This window comes from Python bivittatus, unplaced genomic scaffold, assembly GCF_059951505.1.
Source record: "Python bivittatus isolate LINGU-HERP-01145 unplaced genomic scaffold, Pbiv_v1 ctg000610_np1212, whole genome shotgun sequence".
Classification (NCBI taxonomy): Eukaryota; Metazoa; Chordata; class Lepidosauria; order Squamata; family Pythonidae; genus Python; species Python bivittatus.
Genome location: NW_028277088.1, coordinates 21,966,314 through 21,984,653, shown reverse-complemented (window position 1 = coordinate 21,984,653; position 18,340 = coordinate 21,966,314). Strand labels below are relative to the sequence as shown.

The 18,340-nt window shown below is 38.5% G+C and overlaps 1 protein-coding gene across 2 annotated transcripts in view; it reads right to left on the bottom strand.

Annotated features, from left to right (window-relative positions):
- Positions 1-3,871: 3,871 nt before the first annotated feature.
- The window catches only part of PTTG1IP2 (PTTG1IP family member 2), a 30,133-nt gene continuing 15,664 nt past the window's right edge, over positions 3,872-18,340 (bottom strand). The window contains exons 5-8 of one of the 2 annotated variants that reach the window (XR_015797806.1): positions 14,644-14,712; positions 11,746-11,792; positions 5,261-6,436; positions 3,872-4,239 (exon numbers count right to left, since the gene is read on the bottom strand). Coding sequence is in view for 1 of the 2 variants with exons in the window: in XM_007443218.3 (XP_007443280.2) it covers positions 6,387-6,436; positions 11,746-11,792; positions 14,644-14,712 (166 nt within the window). In the remaining variant the exon portion in view is untranslated. Of the gene's footprint in view, positions 6,437-11,745; positions 11,793-14,643; positions 14,713-18,340 lie in introns of both variants that reach the window. The other variant, XM_007443218.3, reaches the window with a different exon arrangement.

The following is an 18,340-nucleotide window of genomic DNA, read 5'->3' as shown; positions in this document are numbered from 1 at the left end:
CCTGGTCCACAATAAGGGTCATTAACTGAAGACTACCTGTAGTCTCTAGCGACTTCAGCATTGGTTGCTTGAAGCAATAGTGTCATTCTACCAAAAGGTAGGACTGGCCCTGCCTAAATCCTTGTAGAATTATGGATCTAGAAGCTCTCCAGAGCTGTAAGCAGAGGCAGCAGATCTCCCTTTCTCTAAAGAGGCAACTCGGACCATTTCTTGCAGGTCACTAAGTTTCCATGCCATTCTTAATATATTCAGGCAGATGACACTTTGCACTCAGGCATAGCCCCAACATTCTACTTGGAGGAGGTTGAAGAGTTTTTGTTCCCATGTAACTATGTCACTGGGAAAACAAAACATTGTAGGGAAAGGAGGGCACCTAGTTTGGGATTCTATTTTAGAAATACCTAACACGATTTTGGGGAGAGAGGTTTATTCCAATACAAATACAGTTGCATCTTTCTTAAAACTTAATTTACATTTGCAAAGGAAAATCCTAGAAACGATCATGTTTATGCAAAAAAATAAAAAAAAATCTTTCACATTCTCTTCCCTATTGGCCTCTCAGACAGCAGTAGGTGTTGCATGGATGCTGCAACCTATCAGTATCTGTGAGAGGTGTTCTGTGCTGCTGCGAACAACTGAGTGAATTTTGTTTAACCCTATGTGACTATGTCAATCATTTACACTTCCCTTTTCTCACAATGCAGTAGCCCCCTCTTCATAATTCAGTTGAGTATATTGTGGGAATACAGCCAGTGTCTGTCAGGACAGTGGAATAATAGCCAATGATGCATTGAAGTTTTGTCCATATTGTCTTGGTGTAAGAACTCAGATTCAAATTAAGAACTAGAGAAAGTGGATGAGGATTCTGGATTCTCCAAAATGGCAGCTCTCGACCCAGGAATATGATTGGGTTCTGCTTGAACCATCAGTGTTAAACTGGGTTAACAGCTCATTGCTGCTGTATAAACAAGGCCAATGCTATAATATTTGGCTGATAGCGAGATATGGAGATCTCAGATCTTTTCACATTTTTGTAGTCTTCGTGTTAGCCTAATACAGATCTTAAGGGTGTGTGTGCTTGTTTTTTAATGACCAACACTTTGGGGGTTAGGATGATTTTTAAGAGTATCATGATGTCATGAAACCCTGGTATAAGATCTTATGGGATAGCAGGACATTTCTTCTCCAGTAGTTCCAAACTGGTGACTTTTGATCCAGTTAGCATGATGGTATGCTGATGACTGGCTGATTGGATCAAACAGGGCCATCATACAATTTGTCCAAAGAAAAGAGCAAGTTAGCTTTCACTTTTCAATTAAATTCATTAAAATTCTTAGATCATCTAGCAGGTTTCACACTGAAAATGCAACACCAATATATTATCACTACATATCTAAGTGATTATTATCCCAAAGAAATGCATTCAGAGTGATATCAGAAGCTTGAAATAACAGACAGGAGCACAAAAGTATAAGGAACTTTTATGTCTTTCCGAATATGCAAAGTTGAACTCATCCTTTATAGGATTTTGGGCATAGTGACCCTTACATTAGAGCATGCATGCATTCACTACAAACGAGACTGACTTAGTTTGAATCTGCAAAAGCTGAAGTAAGTGCTGAAATGAGTTGCAGATTCTATTTCTTTGAATGCACTGGATATTCAGAACTTTGTCAAAATTTGACAAAAGTATCAGTCATGTGTAGCAAGTGGAGGAGATACTGACTATCATTGTGAGCAGAGTCAGAAGCAGTGATCACAGAAGACCAGCTGGTTGATTATTAATTGGCATGCTCACCAAGTTAGGTTGAGGATGAGAGTAATGAAGACTGATATGCTAGATTTTGGGAAGGCAAATATAATGACCATTTTAAAACGGGGTTGTAACAAGAAACAGATAAAAATAATCTGGTCTTTAACATGTACTAGAGTAAGCAGAAGATTAGAAGTTTGGGAAAATACCTAAGTCATTTTGGAAACTCTGAGACATTTAACTCTAAACCTGCCTCTTTCTCCTTGTTCGAGCTATTGCTAAAATAGCTAAATAAGTGAACCTTCCATTCCAAAAAGCTTCTCTCAAATGATAACTGACCAAGTCACTATTTATAAAAAAGGTTGCTATGCCCTTTTAAGAATGGTTTTATTCAGTCAATATTTTTTTTCCTTAATAAAACTGATTGTAGTTTTTCTTGATATTTTGTTCTGCATGTTTTATGAATCTCACAGATCACCCTTGCTGTAAATAAAATGACTTATAATTTGGGGTAAATATTTCAATATCACCAAAAGGAGGATGAGTGAAAATATGGAACTGGCATATTGAGTTGGACCACTAGTCCAGCTAAACCATTGGTCATTGCATTGTTTATATTGGCTAGCAATTGCTTGCCAGGTTTTTCAGATTTTTTACCCCTATATTGAAATACAAGCAAGATACTTCCTGCAAAATAATATGCTTAGTAGCTCCTAATACAACTTTTCCTAATCCCTCACCTTCCAGATGCCTGGAAAAGGTTACCACGCTGGGAAAGAATTATGTAAGTTTTTAACATCTCCTCAAGAGCGTTTGGTGTAGTGGTTAAGGCACAAGGCTAGAAACCGGGAGACCATGAGTTCTAATCCTGCCCAACACAAAAGCAGCTGGGTGACCTTGGACCAGTCACTCTCTCAGCCCTAGGAAGAAGGCAAGCCACTTCCAAAAATGCTGCCAAGAAAACTGCAGAGATTTGTTCAGGCAGTCACCAGGAAGGCACAGGACACGACAGGAAAGAGCATCTTCTTAGGAAACCAACTTGGGGAAGGGTGCTGAAAAGGCTGTTTATGCACTGACATGAACTACAGGAAATGGGTGCCTTTGGTCATTAGTGCTCTTAAACCTTGATACAATTCTAGAGAACTTGGCATAGGGAACTGTGATTAGAAAAAGTATAGCCTTCTTAAAATTCCAATTTGGGGAAAGAACTCAAACATTACATTGCAACTAGGTATATGGGCCACAAATAAGATGCTAATTCTTGTAAATCACCATTTTGTGCACGTTTATTCAGAAGGGAATACTTAGAAGACAGTACCAAACAATTCTTATGGTGTCTGCAAGAACAGCTATAACTATTTCTCCATGCTGTTCGTGTGCTGCTCAGCAAGGATCAGATACACAGCAAGAAATGAGTAAGACAATACAGTATTACATAGCTAATTGCTAGTTTGTGTCTTGTAAATGTAGACTCTGAAACAAATTAAAAAACATCTAAGCCATCATTTTCCCATCTTTGTAACATATTAATCCTAGCTGCTGTAACTCAGTTGATAGAGACAAAACTGTGCCCTTAACCAAATTGCACATGCTATTTTTGTCTGACTTGGAAACTCAACATTCCCATCTTCCCCCAAGCGACATTAGCTTATGCAACAATTCAAAACACAAAGTATTATCATTGCTTGATAATATATTAGCTATTTTTCCTCCATAAGAAGCTCTTAAATCATTTATATACAGGAAGCATTTCTCAATATTGAAGTATATTTTGTGTTCTCTTTCCAAAATAGCCTTTCTCTATTCTCTGCAGGGGTTCTGTATTTTAGAATATTTTTTGTAACTACTGTGACACAAAATATATTAACATGGAAGAAACTGCAAATTGATGAAAGGGTGATGGGTTCCACAGGATTGGGGACACTTCACTGTGGGGGCAGAGGTGGTATAAAAGGTTGCTGAAGGTAGAATCAGTCAAAATTCCTTCTCCACATCTTTCTTTCAGCAGAAACCTCTACAGATGTGAGTTGTTTTGGTTCTGCAGTTGAAAAACCTTTCATAGGTGAAACAGAATCCAGGATTCAGTCAACTGATTTCACATAAACATAGGCAGGACCACACCCTTAATTTGTTGTTTATTATATTGATAATCTACCTTTCCACACATAACAAAATATAAACTACAAAATTATACAAGGTAAAACATGAAAACAACCAATTAAAATCAAATACAACATATTAAGAGATTTTTTTAAACCAATGCAGTATTCATGTGAAATAGAAAACAATGAAAAGATAACCTCTAGCTGTACATGTGATACTATCACATCTAGGTACAAAAACTGAAGCTTTATGGCATCTTGAAATCTACCAAATTTATTGAGGCAAAGTTTCCATGGTCTGCCATCCATGCTGGATGCACAATTATCCTGATATAAATCTATACTGATGGTTGTCCACGGAAGGGGGAATATTAAACAGCAAGGCTAAAATGGAAATGAAAAGCAGAAGGTGCAATTACTTCTTCACAGTAATCATTCACAAAATAGGCTCAAGTAAATGCCCATCCATTAGATACCTAAGACAAGTTGCTAGCAGTCTAATTAACTGTACAGATCAAATACAAAAAAAAAAAAAAACTTTCCACAGCATATTCAGCTTCCATATTCACAAGGTATCTCCAGTGAGAACTCGCTACAGAAATAGTATCCAAAGTGGTATGTTCTCACAAATCGTGAATCACAAAAAAACTGCCTGGTTTACATGAGCTTAAAGATAAACCAACCAACCAACGTTGTTTGAAATGGGTTTGCAAACCACAGTTGGGTTGTTTCTACTTGAACTTTTTCAAAAAACTGATAAACCAGTAATGGTCTGTTGCTCTAGCTTAAGAGGCTGTTGCATCAATGTGGAAATATACAATTAATGGATAATGTCTCACTGATGGCCTTGTACTGTATTTGATTTGGTGAAGGCTTCTATCAACGGAACAAGACTGCCCTTCCTTTAGCTTAACATGCTATTTTTCACACTATTTCTGAAAGTCTATCAACTGTGCAAGGCAAATTTGAGATGGGAAAACTGTGATGAGGTATTCCTGAAAATTACCTCTCCATAATGAATATAGGATTCTGACTACTAAGGATGCAAAAACTAAGCCCTAGTTTTCAGATTTACTTAGAGAACCTTTGCTGCATAACACAACGAAGTATATAGGCTTGTTAAATACAGAGGAACAATGGTACCTACAGTAAAATGTTATAGCATACTCTCCTGAAAGAGAAACTATTCTATTGAATCCACTCCACTTCCCTGCCATTTTTCTTTTTCAAATTGCCATGCAATATTCACTATGAAGCAACCTGTCCTTGTTAGACCATCTTTCTTCCCTGCTTCTTAAAGTAGTTTGAACTACTGGAATATGTTAGTAGTAAGGTTATGCTGTGCTTTGGATGTGAAAGGAAAAATGCACTTTGGAGTGCACATGGATGCGTATGTCACACCTACCTTAACTTTTCTTTAGAGCAAAAAGATCCATCCTGGAATCCTCATGCAGCCGTGGAGGGTTGCTGCATGATCCCAACAAAAGACACAGCTGGTCTGAGGAGCTCTGAGCAAGAACCTCCATGAGCCCCAAAGCACCTTTTTCTCAAGTATGAAGCGCTGTACAGTCCTAGTTAATAGCGACTACTGAGTGGCTCTATTTTGATTATAACAATATATTGCAACTATCCACTTCGGTAAATGTTAGGAATGATGATATACATACAGAGAAATATATACAAAAGAATCTTATACATTATTAGAAAAAGTGAATAAATGGGTAATTGCTTGAGGAATGAATCAAGAACTTTTCAACATAAATCTAGGAATGTACAGAAATAGCAATGAAAAGCTCAAACACATGCTTATATAGCTAACAGGTTTTTGTTACAATACTGCAGATTTTTGCCATCTTTTTTAAAGTCAAGTGTTCATACTACAGATACACATTTCAACCATGTCTCCTTAAGTACTATGGATCAGGATCTGTACAGACAATCCAATGTAACTGAAATGTTTAAAGAAAAGTGGAAAAAGCACTTAGCATGAGACAGTGGCAGGCTGTAGACATTAAGAGGACATATTCAAGGACTCAAGATGGTGCTGAGGGTGCTGGCTAGCCAGGAGCACCAGATCACACTCATTCAGTTAAGGCCACTGCCTAGTGTCAGTTTCTTTCACTTACACCCTTTGTATTCTATTAACAGTCAGGAAGATGGTATAAGCTATGATTATGTGCTACCTCACCTCTGCAGTGTCAAATACTTGCCAACACTTACTTGACACAGATTTAAAGAGCCTCTTTATTTAGCAACATGGAAAAGATGACGGTATCGTTGTTTCATAAAGTCTGTGGTGTTTAAGCAAAAGTAAACTGTTTCTGTACCTCAACTTGCACTCCTCTAAAAAAAATCTGTAGGGGAAAAAAAACCCTGAGGCATTTTAAACTAGAACCATTAGATGCAAATATAAGAATGCTGTTTCCAAAAGGAGGAGAAAAAAGGCAAAAGAAACATTATGTTCTACTGAACATTTATGTACAAATTTGATGATTAACATTTTGTTTTCTTTAAGGCAGTAGTGTTATTTTTCATTCATTCTCATATCTGCTGTAAGGGTGGTCAGAATCCTGGAGGAGACCTGGAAAAAATTACAAGAGAGTATTAAGGTACAGATTCCAGAATTGCCCTTTGCTGAATAGTTCTTAGAACTATTAAGAATGGAACATCCCATTTCTTTAAGAATACAAACAGGTTTGCTTAGTTCTAACTGCAAACAGAATGTGCTTGTTGACAACCTCTCACAGGACTGAGATAGAAGTGGTGTAACTCTCCAGGTCCTGCTTCATCTGTGTGTGACCATCAATGCTATGATCATGGTATCCTTCTGGCTTACCTTTAAAATTGGAGGTGGCAATACTGTCTTGCAGTATATCTCCTCCTTTCTCCAGGAGTCCAGGTCATTTCCAGATGGTGGAGGGAGAATCAAGCCTGATACCCCTTCTTTGCAGGCTTCCTTGTGGCTTGATGCTCTCCCCATTCCTACATAATATCTACATCTGGAAGCATTGAGTCAGGTTTCATCCATATGCAGATGATAACCCACCATCTTGAATCCTGGCTGACCAGATGTTATCAAGGTCCTGTCTCAGTACCTAGCTGTTAGTGTCTGAAAGGGGAGGAACAAGCTCAGGGTCAACCCTAGCTAGACTGAATGGCTGTGAATTCAAGGGTCCCCCATTTCCAGAAACTATCCAACTTTAGTTCTTGATGGAATTGCACTTCCCCAGATGGAACTACTGCATATTTGGGGCTTCTAGACTTGTGGCTCTTGCTCAAAGAGCAGGTAGCAGCTGCAGTCAGAAGGGTTTTTTCCACAGATCCATTTTGGCCCCAATTATATCCTTTCTGGGATTGGGAGGCCCTCCTCATGGTCACTCATGCTTTAGTCACTTCACGGTTGAACTTTTGCAATGCACTCTACCCAGGGCTGCCTTTGAAAACCATTCAGAAGATACAGTTGGTCTAGAATGCAGTGATGTAAGTGGTTATGAGCACACTTCAGTTCAGCTGCTCTGATTGCCAATGGGCTTCTGGGTGAAATTCAAGGTGCTGGTCATCATCTATGAAACCTTTCATATTTCAGGTCCTGCTTATCTGTGGGACCACCTCTCTTCAGTTATGTCTGCCTACCCTATTAGATCTAATGAAGTGGGCATGATCCTTGTCCCATCATTAAACAATTGTCTTGTGGGGGTTCATAGATATCCCTTTTCTGTGGACATGCTTGCCCTATGGGATAGTATCCCTTCTCCTAAAGTCTGCACAGCCCTAACCTGTTGTTGTTTAGGAAAGCCCTTAAAATGTGGTTCTTTCAACAGGCTCTGGAACAAGCACTTTGGGATCCTGAACTGATATCAGGATTTTATTCCTAGCTGTTGGCATCTCCATCCTCAATATAGCACTATAGTTTTTGATTGTTTATTATGTTTACTCCTTGTTTTATTTCAATATATTGTACATTGCCTAAAATTGCTTGGACTATTTATGTAGCTTATAAATTGAACACATAAATAAAATAAATAGAAATGAGGTCATAATTAACTAATGCCCAGTAACAGAGATACTGATTATTACAGCACAAATTTATCCCATTTAAAAGATTTTGTTATCATACACAAACTTAATTTGACTGTTTTGCTACTAGAAATATGAACAGCACCTCAGAGGATATTTTCATAAACAGATCTTTAGTCCCTACTAAAAGTAGCTCAGCTCAAGACCGCTGAAAGAAAAAAATGGACATCTGTGTATTAAACTGTAAAAAATGCTAAATCCTAATAGCCAATTAAAGTCTAGAAGCCTTCAAACCACCCTTCAAGTTAATTCAAGGCGTAAGTCATTCATCATCCATCAAAAATTTTAATCAAGGCAGAGCGCTCCCCAGACAGAAAGAAGTCTCCCTGTGTATACACTAACTAGATTGCTCACCAGTTAAGTGAGCAATTGAGATTGGCATATGGTGCTTACATAACAATTTATGGCACTGAAGGATAAGGAGAACAATGGCAGTATCAATACATTTTAAAGGGCAATCATAGAGCAATACAGGAAGAGCATTTATGGAGTACTTCTGTTGCACTAGGATGTCTTATCTTTAATGCCAAGGACAAACAAGATTTACAGATTGTAATATACAGGAGGCTGAGATGGGGGAACCAGAATTTGATCAGTAGGTTACAGAGATAATTGCAGTGAACAGCCATGCAGTAAACTTGGTTCTGATGTTCAAATATACAAGTACAAACATACAAGTGCCTGAAATACCAAAGATGGTATCCTATTAATATGCCTCATTATAAATTGCATAATTTTGCAAAACAATTTAAGACACAAGATTACTGCTATTATTAAAGAAAGTCATGATAGAATGCATGCAACTATAAGCAACCCTAAAAAGGGAAAACGTCCACGGAAAAGACAGCATTAATGTTTAAGGGGGAATCTCTAGAAATATGAGATTGCTATTAAAAACAACAATCTCATGTCAATTTTGTCAATCCTACTATAATAATATTCCTTTCAACTTGTCTTATGTCATTGTAGTGTTTCCAGTGGAAATAATAATGGGAAATGGAAATGGGGAAATACTTAATGTACAGGTAGTCCTCAGTTAACAAACAGTCATTCAGCAACCGCTTGAAGTTATGATGGCACTGGTTCCTTGCAGTTCCTGCTGTTCCAGCACCCCTGCAGTCATGTGATCACGATTTGGGCACTTGGCAGTTGGCTCACACTTATGACGGTTGCAGTGTCCCACAGTCACGTGATCATGATTTGCAACCTTTCCTGCCAGCTTCCCACAAGCAAAGTCAATGGGGAAGCTGGGCAGGAAGGTCACAAGTTGCTCGGGTAAGCCTCCCCCACCCATGCACCCTCCCTCAGCCACTTGTGCATCCACACCAGGCCTCACTGATATTGCACCATGCCTCCCTTGCCACTCACGCATCCTTCCCCACCCAGCAGCAGCCGCCATTTACCTGCTTGCCAGCCAGCCAGTTTGCAAACCACCTGGGACTTGCAACTTCCTGCCAGCTTCCCCACTGACTTTGGTTGTTGAAACCTGGCAGGAAGTTGCAAGGAGGTGCTCGCTTAATGACTCACGAGCCTCACTTAACAACAGTCATGGGTACTGCAGGGATTGCTGTCAGTAAACGATGCAGTCACATGACATCACACTTTATGACTGCATCATTTAGCAATGGAAATTCTGGTCCCAATTGCTGTCGTAACTCAAGGGCTACCTGTACCAATATTTTATATGAATCTCTTTCAATCCCAAGGCTGCTGTTTTCAGTGTCAGTCCTGAATCCTCTTTTACAGAAGAATATTTCATGTGGAAAATCATTTGCTTTGAAAACTTGTGAGACTGCAGAACTTAAGGCTGGAATCCTTCTTCGCTCCTTCTAGCCATTCCCAGCCTGGATCCCTGCAAATGTTTTGGGACTGTAACTCCCAAAATGTTGAGAAAACTGTGGCCTTTGAGAGTAAAAGCTGAACTGTAGTCCACCAATAACATATGATACATCTTTTTGCTCACTCTATTCTGTAGCAGGACTTTCAGTCTAAAGACAGTAATGGAAACCCATTATGTTTTTCTTCTAGATATACAAAATTGTAGCAAATGAATAACAGATATATCTTTTAAAAATTACCATGGTGAAAAAATAATGAATTCTCAGATTCATTTAGCAATGTAAGTAGAATTTGGGCAAAGTATATTCATCCAAGAATAAATGGGAAAAAACTGACAAATCCTTGCACAAAGAAACCACTCAAATTGAGCAGTCCGCTTTCAAAATGCTACTGCTTCCCTTTTCCCCAAAGGCCTGCAGCTAGAGCGAGGGACACATGCAATGCATTATCAGTGTATAATTACCATTTAAATGGAGAAAGAAAAGTTAAAGAATGGAGGGAAGAGGAGGAATTCCTTTCCAACCAAACAAATCTGCAGTCATCTTAATTTAGAAATGTGTTAGCAAATTATTTCCCCTCTGTCATTCATCCATGCCCATGTAAGAGAGAATTCCCTTTGCAAAATACAGTGAACAATTTAATCTGGTGTTTATTTTATTCCTGTGTATCCAGGTGAAACACAAGCCACATATTTTAGCCTTATGGTATACACTGTTACTTATGCTTACAGCTGGGTCATACACGTCATTAATGATTCAAGAATATTTCTCTCTTTATTTCTGTTTTCTTTTTTCCCATCCCAAGCAACTGACAATTCACAATTCAATAGGCTTCAAGCATTAAACACGCTACCCTACCTCCTAGTGTTAAAAATTCCATGTACATGTCAAGATGTATTCAAACTCCACATTAAGCTGCACTTTATTTTTAAAAAGATGTGGTGAGCAAGTACGAATTGGGTACTTTTGCATACTAAGCATGGTTTAATACTAATCGCTGGTATGGCCCTTACCAGCAAAAGCACTGCAGATGTCATACCAAGCCATGGATTCAAATTGTGTTTCATTGTCTTGAAACAAATTACAGTGGTACCTCGGGTTACGAATTTAATCCGTTCGGTGACTCCGGTCGCAACCCGATTTGTTCGCAACCCGAAGCAAATTTTCCCATAAGGTTCAATGTAATTACCATTAATCCGTTCCGGCGTCCGCGGACCACACGTCAAGGGCGGAAAAACGGCCGCGGACCGTGCGGCAGGGCGGAAAAATGGCTGCGGACCGCGCGGCAGGGGGGAAAAACGGCCGCGGACCGCGCGGCAGGGCGGAAAAACGGCCGCGGATCGCGTGGCAGGACGGAAAAACAGCCGCGGACCGCGCGGCAGGGCGGAAAAACGGCCGTGGACCACGTGTCACGGGCAGAAAATGGCCATGGACCACGTGTCACGGCGGAAAATGGCCGCGGATCCGGTTCGTACCCCGAGGCGGAGTTCGCAAACCGAGGTAAATTTTTGCAGCCGGAGCTGGTCGTAACCCGAAAAGTTTGTAAGCAGAGGCGTTCGTAACCCGAGGTACCACTGTATTCATTAACTCCAATTATATATCATGCTAATAATGTGTGATGTGTGAACACAGCCAAAACCTTGAATGTACTCTATTGGATTAATGTTATGCCAAAGGCAAACATTTAACACCAAGACTTACGTGGGCTGGAAAACTGTACTCAGGCATTGGATAATATGCATGAAGGGATACTGGCTAAACCCGCCCATCACTTTACAAGCAGAATGTCTAATGAGGCAGGAAAACTGCTTAGCCTCACAATTTCACAAATTGCACTGCAAAACACTAATAATATAGGAACAAATTGAATAAGAGGTTCCAGTAATCAGCCACTTCCCCTTGCTAAACAGAATTTATATACAATCCTTACATTGTTGAATTAAAAGGCTTCAGATGCAAATCATGTTATACATACCATATTTCTTGCGTATCTCATCATATTTCACTTTTCTTTCATGTCTCCTGCAAAGAGAATATAACAAATATTTAAGATAATTATAAAATAAAAATGACAAACCAGTGCTGACATATTCTGCATAGCAATTAGAATCAGTGAAAAAGAAGCTCATCTACAGTCATTTCTACATCTCAAAATACATTTTTGACACACATAAATTCAATAGTGAACTGTATAAGCACAATACAAATACAATTTGTAAATTATACCTATTGCAGTGTGGTACTCATATCTGTAAATACTTATTTCAATGTAGCATCTGAATCAGTCCTCAGTTCAAAGTTATTTTCCCTCCTCCAAATCTCATCTGTATTGATTTCTAATGACTGAGACATGCATAATGAATGTGGTATGAATACCAAACAAGCTTTTTAAATATTAGCATATGCAATGGCTTGTAAAATGAAAGATTTTTCAAAGCTAAAACGAGTTAAGTTCTAGATTTTGACACTATCTAGAAAGATTAAGGAAGCTTCAAGTAAATGTAAACCTCTATTAGCTTCAAGAGTGGAAGATTTGAGATGTTTTCTTCTAGTTCAGATCAACCCTTTTGAATAAACTCCTCTGGGACCAATAATCTAAGCTAAAATTGAAAGGACTGCAGGAGATCCATTGTTACTCAATAGCCCAAAGCCAACAATAAATTTTGTTTGACGTAGAGGACAAGAACCAAAAGACATCCATGCCTTTGACTTAGAACAGACAGTGATATCTGCTTAATTCTCATGGGATTTACTGGATTGATTTAGCATAAATCCTTTCTTGAATATAGTTACATCTAATGGTTCTGTGGACTACAATTCCCACATTCCAATTTCACTTTTATTTAAGGTAAGACATATGATTAGTTTTTACTACTGCTCTGAAGATTATACAAAGCAACACTGAGATCCACTTCATGAGGATAATTACTTGCCTGATGTTGGGGTGTTGTAGAAGGTGGGCAGGAAAAAGAAAATACAAACCATTCCATTATGACTTCTAATGGAGATTATTTATACAAGCCTGCATTTTTAGGGCAAGACCGAAATTGACATTACTGATCTTAATCCTTAGTCACCTCCTGTCTAGATTACTGCAACATGCTCTACACATGACTGCCTTGAAGACCACTTAGAAGCTTACGGCTAGTCCCGAATGCAGCAGCCAAGCAATCATAAGCATACCTCAGTGCTCCTATGTGACACCATTGCTACGTGAGCTGCACTGCCTACCAGTGGGCATCCAGTTAAAATTTAAAGTGCTGGTGATTCGGTCTTTATTCTGAAATTATAACTATTTCAGAATAAAGACAGAAAATGCTTAAATCTCTCTCTCTCTCTCTCTCTCTCTCTCTCACACACACACACACACACTCTCTCTCTCTCTCTCTCTCTCTCATTGGATCTCTCTTCTCCATCTTATGCAGCAGCAGAGTAAAAAAAAAAGGTAAGATGCTGAATTAAGGAAGCAACTCACTAGAGCTGGCACCTCACAAAGAAATAAATCACAAAATACCTAATATGCAATTGGTAGTGGAAGGATACAGGAAAAAACAAAGTGGTATTGCTTCCTAAGACAGGTTGTTTTGCTGACTCTGTAGTCACCCATTCTTAGGTCCAAAAAGACATGGTTGTTTCTCAATTTTTCCTTCCTCCTTCCATTTTTCTACTGATGGGCCCAACTTGACCTAGAACTGCGTTCTTCATAAGCTAAGCTTATCCCTTCTTCAATTAAGTGCAGTTAGTCTCTTTTTAATGCCTTCAGCAGCATTTTATTTGTTGTTTCAACAGTCTCTTGAAAAGCTTAGACAAATGACATTAATAAGAATCCCCCATCTAGCCTTCAGGATGGAAGCCCCCTTATTATTTTAGACATTTATCAAGGAGACAAAATGCCTATCCAGGTGGCTCTTGTAAAGCCACAGGACATTTGTCAAATTATTTTTTTTTATTTTTAAATGAATTATATTTCACTAGACTTTATATATTTTTATCTGTGATTCTTATGTATAGGTGTTTTTAAAAACTGTAAATTATTAGCTGCCTCTAGGTAAAGCATGTAATATTAATAATATATTTATTTGCTTTATATATTGGATTTCTGTTTTCAGTGTGGCTACCAAAAATTTTAAAAACCTTTACAAGGGTTAAAAACTAAAAATTGCTAATACAATCAATTGATAATTAAAAGTTTAATGAAAGAGCTGTGCCTTTACAGATTTCTATATACAGAAAAAAGAGAGCAATATTTAACTTCCAAGGGAGTTTGTTCCATAGCCTACAAGCAGTAGAGGAGAAGGCCTTCTCTTGCATTCCAGACTGACAATTGGGGGTCTTCAAAAGTGCCTCTCTTGCAGATATAAATGGCTGGAGAAGCTTGCAACAGAAGAGACGATCCCTTCAATAGCCAGGCATTAAGAGTTTAAGTTGTGCCTGATCAATTCTAGTCAACCAGTGCAGATCTTTTAATACGGGCATCTGCCATGCATACACATAAGAAAAATATTATGATTTATCCTTATTTTGTACAGAATGCTACTGCTGCTGCACAGAACTGAATTTCAGCAGAATATAGATAATAAAATGAAGCAGCACCATAGCAGGATATTGGTAGAATTTCAACCAACAAATGGCCCAGACTGTTGCAATTCATGCTCCTGCCTCTCTTCCACTTGTGACCAGCAATAAACTTGGATCCTTGCATGTAACAAGCCAACAAACTATTCTGAAGCTCAAAGCTTTTCACTAAAGACAACCTGAAAGGCACCAGGAGTTCCTTTTCTGCTTCTGCAACCTAACAGGAGTCAATATTAATATAACCAAATACTTTAAGATACTAAGAGAGCAGTAACACAGTTAAAATTTCCAAACTTACCGCTGAAGGGACTGCATTCGTTTTTCTTCCTGATCTCTAATAAACCTTTCTTCTTCTTCTGTTACTCTCCTGAAAATGAGAAAATTCTCTTGTCATTTCAGAACTATATGCCAGAAATATACTTCAACTGGGATTAAATTATTAATTTACTGAACTTATAATAGGGAGTTATCACATTTTTAATTGTACAGTTTCAAGGCATGATTACTTTTATGTGAGATAGGCGGCTACATAAATACGATAAATAAATAAAAAATAAATGATTAGCTTACAGTGTGTAAATGAAAATAGCATTTGATAATGTTGGCTTCAGATTCATCTTGGCCATCTTTATTGACTTATGGCCAAGATATATCTGAAGCCAACAGTATCAAATGCTATTAAATTCACACTTCATCCTAAAATTCTGATTTAATCCTTAAATTAAATATAATTTATAGAGTAGATTTCAAGATCTGTAGATATATTAAAGAGGTATGTTTTACAGTATATAAAGAGTGAACTTCATCTAGTATACTCTCTTCTGCACTCAAACTACATGATTTATCAGGATACTGTGGCAATACCACAAATACAGAATAATGAATCATGCAACTATTATATTACTGAATATATTTTTCTATTAAGTAGAGTAGTAGATATTCCCTACTTTCAATTCATATGAAAAAATACGTGTGAAAAAAGAGCCAGTAGAAATGGGAAAAATAAACATTCCTTAGCTATTAACTTTTGATTTGTTAGTCAAAATAGGAAAGCTTTATTTACCACTACTGTACTTTGAGCATGTCACAGAAAGAACACTGACATCCAGTGGACATGTTATGTAACAAAGGTTAAAGAACTATCCAAAAATGCCATGAATTTACATATTTAATGAAATTATCTACAGGACATTTTACTTGGTTTATCAGTATGTAAGCTTATTTTAAATGTTAGTTTTTTTCAGCAAGTTTATACACAACCTTGTATTTCCTGTACAGGTAGTCCTCATTTAACAATGGTAATTGGAACTGGAATTTCCATTATGAAGTGATGCAGTCATAAAACATGACATCACATGACCACATTGCTTAGGGATGGCAATCCCTGCAGTCCCATTGACAATGCTAAGCGAGGATCGCAGGTCATTAAGCGAGAACCTCACATAATTGTGACTTGTGACTTCCTGCCTGTTTCCCACAAAGTCAATGGAGAAACTGGCAGGAAGTCACAAGTCCCAGATGGCTCACAAGCAGACAGGCAGGCAGGCAAATGAGTACTATGGAGTGAGGCAGGGCAGGGGAGGGTGTGGCAAGTGTATGCAGGCTGGGGAGGGAGTGCTGCTGCACCGCACGAGTATGTGCTGGGGAGAGGGTCCTGCTGTGAGGTGCGAGTGTGTGCAGGCTGGGGAGGGAGTGCTGTGGGGAGTCCTGAGTGTATGCGGGCTGGGGAGAGGGTGCTGCTGCAGCACTGCTTGAGTGCATGCGGGTGGGAAGAGGGTGCCACTATGAGGCGTGAGTGCAGCTGGGCAGGGGAGGGGGTGCTGCAGCCTCAGTGTGCGCTATGGAGTACGAGATCCCTGGGATCTCGTACTCCGTAGTGGAACTCCTCAGGAGAAAAAGTGATGGGAGCAACTTGTAACCTTCCCTGCCGGCTTCCCCACTGCATTTGCTCGTGGGAAGCCGGCAGGGAAGGTTGCAAATGGCAATAATGTGACTGCAGGATGCTGCAACCATCATAAGTACGAGCCGGTTGCCAAGGACCCAGATTGTGATCATAACTTTGAACAGTCACTGAACGAGTGGTAATTAACTAAGGACTACATCATATTTCTTTTCCTTAGAGCTAATCTCCATGTAGGGGCTGTTCAGTGTTCAGGGGCTGTAGGCAACCACAGGCCTACTGTCCAAGTGCAACCCACAAAGTCCACCTTGGGAAGTCCATTCAGGGAGACTTCCTGTGAGTGCCATGGCGAGCTGACATCCTGCTCATTAGCAGGACAGTTTTGCGAGGAGAATCACAGCTGGATGCTGGATCCGAACTGGCGAAATTTCCTTGGAAGAAGTAGAAATTGTTGAGATCATCCACGTGACTCTGGACAGCCACTTCGCATGAGTAGGCCGTGGAAACTGCCGTTTTGCAGTCAGCTTATGAGTGGAGAGGCTGGGAGTTGGGATTTCATCAAGTTCACGCTTGCAAAGCAGCCTTTTAAGGACATTAAGCTCGACCAAGCCTTATTTCTTAATCACTTTTTGGATTTGGATAATTAAATTTTTCTTTGTTTACTGGAGAGATTAAGACCCTTTGGACTAGCAAGGTTTTACTGTATTCATCGGGTGAGTTTCCTCCTCCTTAGAGAACGATGATGTAAATTCAATTTTAAGTTTTGAAAATCTATCATTTCTTGGACTATACAGCAAAAGGGTGCTTAGTATATGGATTTTGGAAAGTTAACAACGGATTACGGAATTATATCTTTGAATTAATTAGAAGATATTTTCTCATAAGAAAATGGCAACCGTTGTGGCTTTTTAAATGATAACAAGAATGTTTTGGCTGTTTTTATGATGAGGAGACGTTGAAGGTTGGACACTAGAGGAAGTGAGAAGATAAAGAATATGGAGCAGATAAAGAATATGGAGCAGAAATCTATATTGCAAACTTTTGAATATCTATTAAACTTCTTAAAAGAATGGATCGATTGCTTGACAAGACGGACAGAAAGTGTTGCAATGAAGTTATAGAACAAGAACAAATTGCAATGGATGTTTATGAAATTATTTGGAAGGGGGTTTAAATGTAACACAAATTGATCTGATGGATAACTTATTCCCTAAAGGACATGCACAGATATTAAACCAAGAAACTGATTTGGATAATTTTTTCTTATTGGATATACAAAAGAAACTTGTTAAAGATCTGAAAGATTTTTGCTTTGAAACACAGATGACCAGTAAACTACCTCTGGGACTCTCTTTGAAGGGACTAAAGAATATTTTTAAAAACTCTGGGAAAGAATACAAAGTCGGTTTGTTCGATCAGGGCTAAAAGAGGAAAATTGTTATATTTGGTTGCTTTTACTGGACTTTTGCTGACAAAGAACAATTGATGAAGCATTTGGATTTTGTTTTTTTACTTAAGAGATGAACTATGGGGAGAAGAGAGATTATGTTGTATTTAGAGAAGGTGATAGGCTATTAAATTTGTCTTTACTTGCTGGGATGAAGGGGGAAGTTCTTTTTTCTTTTTATTTTATTTTCTCCTTTCCACACCCTTCCCTTTTTTTCCTTTTTTTTTTGTATTTTTCTGTTTGTATTTTTTGTATTTTGTATTACATTTTATTATTTGCATTTATAATTCTTAATAAAATTATTTGAAAAAAAAGGTCAATCCAGGAGGCTTTTTAAGAGTCTCCATGGATGCCAATGGAGGCTTTTAAAAAGCAGATTAAGGCATGGGGCATTTTCAGTGGCTTAACTGATAGGGAGAGGGGGTAATTCATCCCTTCATATGCATTCCAGCCTCCTATAGCCCCCAAATTCAAGCCCATATTGAATTTAGACTATTTGTAGAAAATGACAAGCCCTGTCGAAGAAAAACGATATTTGTACCAAATAAGGGGGTTTAATATCACTGCCCAAAAGGTTACATACATGGATTTATTTGACAAAAAATAATACTTTTTAAAAATAATTATTCACAGATCTGGAAAATTATA